Source organism: Cannabis sativa, chromosome 2, assembly GCF_029168945.1.
Source record: "Cannabis sativa cultivar Pink pepper isolate KNU-18-1 chromosome 2, ASM2916894v1, whole genome shotgun sequence".
Lineage (NCBI taxonomy): Eukaryota > Viridiplantae > Streptophyta > Magnoliopsida > Rosales > Cannabaceae > Cannabis > Cannabis sativa.
In genome coordinates this window covers 62445279-62448660 of record NC_083602.1, presented here as the reverse complement: position 1 = coordinate 62448660, position 3382 = coordinate 62445279, and the positions used below count along the sequence as shown (strand labels likewise).

Genomic DNA, 3382 nt, shown 5'->3' with positions numbered 1-3382 from the left:
CAAACGGAATAGATGGCAAACCAATAACAAGATCTTTTCTAACCAATTTTGAAATAGAATCCATACTAGCATGTCCTAATCTTCTATGCCACAACCAAGAATTATCATTCATAACGGTTAAACATTTATTTTTACTATCAAAAGAATCAACATCAATAACATACACGTTATCCTTCCTTACTCCAAGGAAAATAACTTCATTGGTTGAAACATTTTCAATGGAGCATTTTGAGGATTCAAACACAACACGAAAACCTATATCACATAATTGACTAATACTAAGCAAGTTATGTTTAAGATTATCAACAAGAAGCACATTTTTAATACATGGAGAGTATATGTTACCGATATCACCAATGCCCAAGATTTTTCCTTTTGAATTGTCTCCAAAAGTGACAAAGCCACTTTCCTTGCTTTTAAAGCTTGAAAATCTTGATGGATCACCGGTCATATGCTTTGAACATCCACTATCCAAGAACCATAAGCTTTGGCTCTTTCTTGTTGATTCCTACAAAAACAAATTCATTTGTTGGCTTTTGGTACCCATATAACTTTGGGTCCATTCATGTTAGTTCTAGAACCCTTTGGTACCCATTTAGTCTTGCCTAGATATGCAAATTTCTTTACATGACAATAGGAAATAGTATGACCATCTCGGTTACAATATGTGCATGTAAAGTGAGGTAGACTAGATGATTTCACAAAAAAGTTTCTCAAAAATTTTTGTTTCTTACTAGGATCATAACCAATACCATTTTTTGAAAAACCACATGATTGGTTTCCCACCATGAGATCATAGCCTTCCTTACCTCTAGTGAAGGTATATATGTCATTTTTTAGGCTTCTCACATGGGCTTTCAAATCAATAATTTCTTTCTTATGTGAAGCACATGTAGCACATTGAGATTTAGCTATAAGTTCTTTTTCATTTATTTTCAAAATCTCAATTTCTTTTAAAAGCATGTTGGTCTTCTCTCTAAGGGTTTGATTTTTAACAAGCAATTTACCAAAATCATCAAATAGTTCCTTAAATGAATTAGACAACTCATCATATGACATATCTAAGTTATCATCATCATTTTCGCTATCACAATCATTTTGGTTAGAAGTGCTTACCCCATCATCAAGTGCCATCATGCACATGTTTGCCACTTCATTCTTTCCTTCTTCTTCGGAGTCCTCTTCGTCACTATTGAGCCAATCCGCCAACATTGCCCTTCCTTTGTATTTGTTCTTCTTTCTCATTGGACAATCCATCTTCATATGTCCGGGCTTTTTGCACTCAAAGCAAATTGGTGGATCATCTTTGCTTTTTCTTTCTTTTGAGTCACTCCCTCTTTGTGGCTTCTTCCCAAAGTTCTTTTTGAATTTCATGAACTTTTTGTATTTCTTAGAGAAGAGTGCCAAGTCCTCCATGTCACTACCTAAGCTTTCCTCATCTTCTTCACTAATGGCATGGGAGGATGAAGACTTGAATGCAATAGTCTTCTTTTTCTTCTCAACTTCCTCTTCTTCTTGAGCACTCATGAAAATTTCATGGTTCATGAGTGAGCCAATTAGTTCTTCCAAGGGAAGTGTTGAGAGATCCTTGGCTTCTTGAATAGCAACCACCTTTCCTTGATAAGCCTTGGTGAGACTTCTCAAAATCTTGGTCACCATATCCTTTTGAGTAAGTACCTTGCCAAGAGAGTTCAAACCATTAGTAATTGTAGTGAAGCGAGTATACATATTAGCAATGGTTTCATCCGATTTCATCTTAAAGTTCTCATATTGAGTGGAATAAATTTGAATTTTAGTTTCCTTCATAGCACTAGTTCCTTGATGAGTAACGTCAAGCATTTTCCACATATCATAAGCGGTAGAGGCTTGTTCAATATTTTTAAAGATATCTCTATCCAAACCACATATAAGAGCATATTTAGCTTTAGCATTTTTAGAAAGCATTTTCTTATCATTTTCATCATATGCTTCATAAGTCTTAATTACTTCAACACCATTTATGACATGTTTAGCAACATAAGGACCACTAGATACAATATGCCACAAATCATAGTCAATAGATTGAAGGTAAGTTTCCATTCTAATTTTCCAATAAGGAAAATCTACTCCATTGAAGTATGGTGCTCTATTTGTGCTAAAACCTTCTAACATGTTATTTTGTGAATTACTTGGAAACGCCATGCTCTAGATTGTGAAATCTAATCAAATAATTTGAGCCCTTGCTCTGATTCCAATTGTTAGCCCAAGATATGTTTCCAAGAGGGGGGTGAATTGGAAATTTAAACTAATTTCGGAAAATTAAAACTTTTAACACAAAATTATGCAATTAGTCAATTAATCAAGTAAAAGCAAGTAGTATGGCAAGCAATATATTAAGACAAATAATTAAACTTGTAAAGTAAAGAGTTTAAGGATTAGAAAATGCAAACTCTCGATTTTTACAAGGTTCGGTAGAACTATGCCACCTACGTCCTTGGTCTTCAAAGCTATGGACCTAGCTTTGAGTTCCAATATCGAGCCAAGTTAACGGGCTTGACTAACCCTTACAACTGGGAAATTTTCACCAAGGTATTTCCAAACCTCTTACAATAGTTTCGCACCCCCGAGGACTATTAACCTCTTTCTCGGATTGTTAAAGTGCCAATCTCACTATTTCCGGGTTGTTTACAAAACCGGTGCCAACCTCACCTCAATCACAATATGGAAATGTGTTTGATATACAAGCTAAAATCACTCTAGAAATATGATGATACAATGGAAACCTAGAGTGAAAAGCAAGCACACTTAAGATGAATAAAATCAAATTTTGGCTCAAAGTGTGTGAAATGTGTTGGTTTGGATTTCAAACTTAGAAGCTCCTTAATCTCACTTAGATAGGTTAGATATATGTAATAAATGCTCAACCAACTTATTTTTTGAAAGAAAAATCGAGTTTATATAATGTTTGATAAAAAACTAGCCGTTTATAGCCGTTAGCACGTTTCCCGAGGTGAGGTCAGCCATGAACCGGAAGTCCGGATGGGAACCGGAATTCCGGATTGATTACAACCGGAATTCCGGTTGCCAACCGGAATTCCGGATGGCTGACCAGTGGCAAAAGTGCCATTTTTCGGGACTTAAACGTGCATAACTTCTTACTCGATTATCCGATTTCAGAAATTCCAACTTTGTTCTCTTAGTTAAACAAAATGTGATTTAGAAATTCAATCAAAAAATTTTTTGAACTATCGTGTGAGAAAACTTGTTGCACAAGTTAGTGAATGGGCCAAAATTCAAATTTATAAAAATTAGTGTACTATGCAAATCACTTTAACAAGACTAAAGTAGATTTATACCATTTAATTTTGAGTAGTCTTGATGTAGATGAGCCTCCTAGCTTGAT

At 34.9% G+C, this 3382-nt stretch overlaps 1 protein-coding gene across 1 annotated transcript; it reads right to left on the bottom strand.

Annotated features, from left to right (window-relative positions):
- Positions 1-418: 418 nt before the first annotated feature.
- On the bottom strand, positions 419-1811 carry LOC133035067 (uncharacterized). Its single transcript, XM_061110737.1, has one exon. The coding sequence runs from the start codon at positions 1804-1806 to the stop codon at positions 523-525; it is 1284 nt and encodes a 427-aa protein (XP_060966720.1). The 5' UTR covers positions 1807-1811; the 3' UTR covers positions 419-522.
- Positions 1812-3382: the final 1571 nt, after the last annotated feature.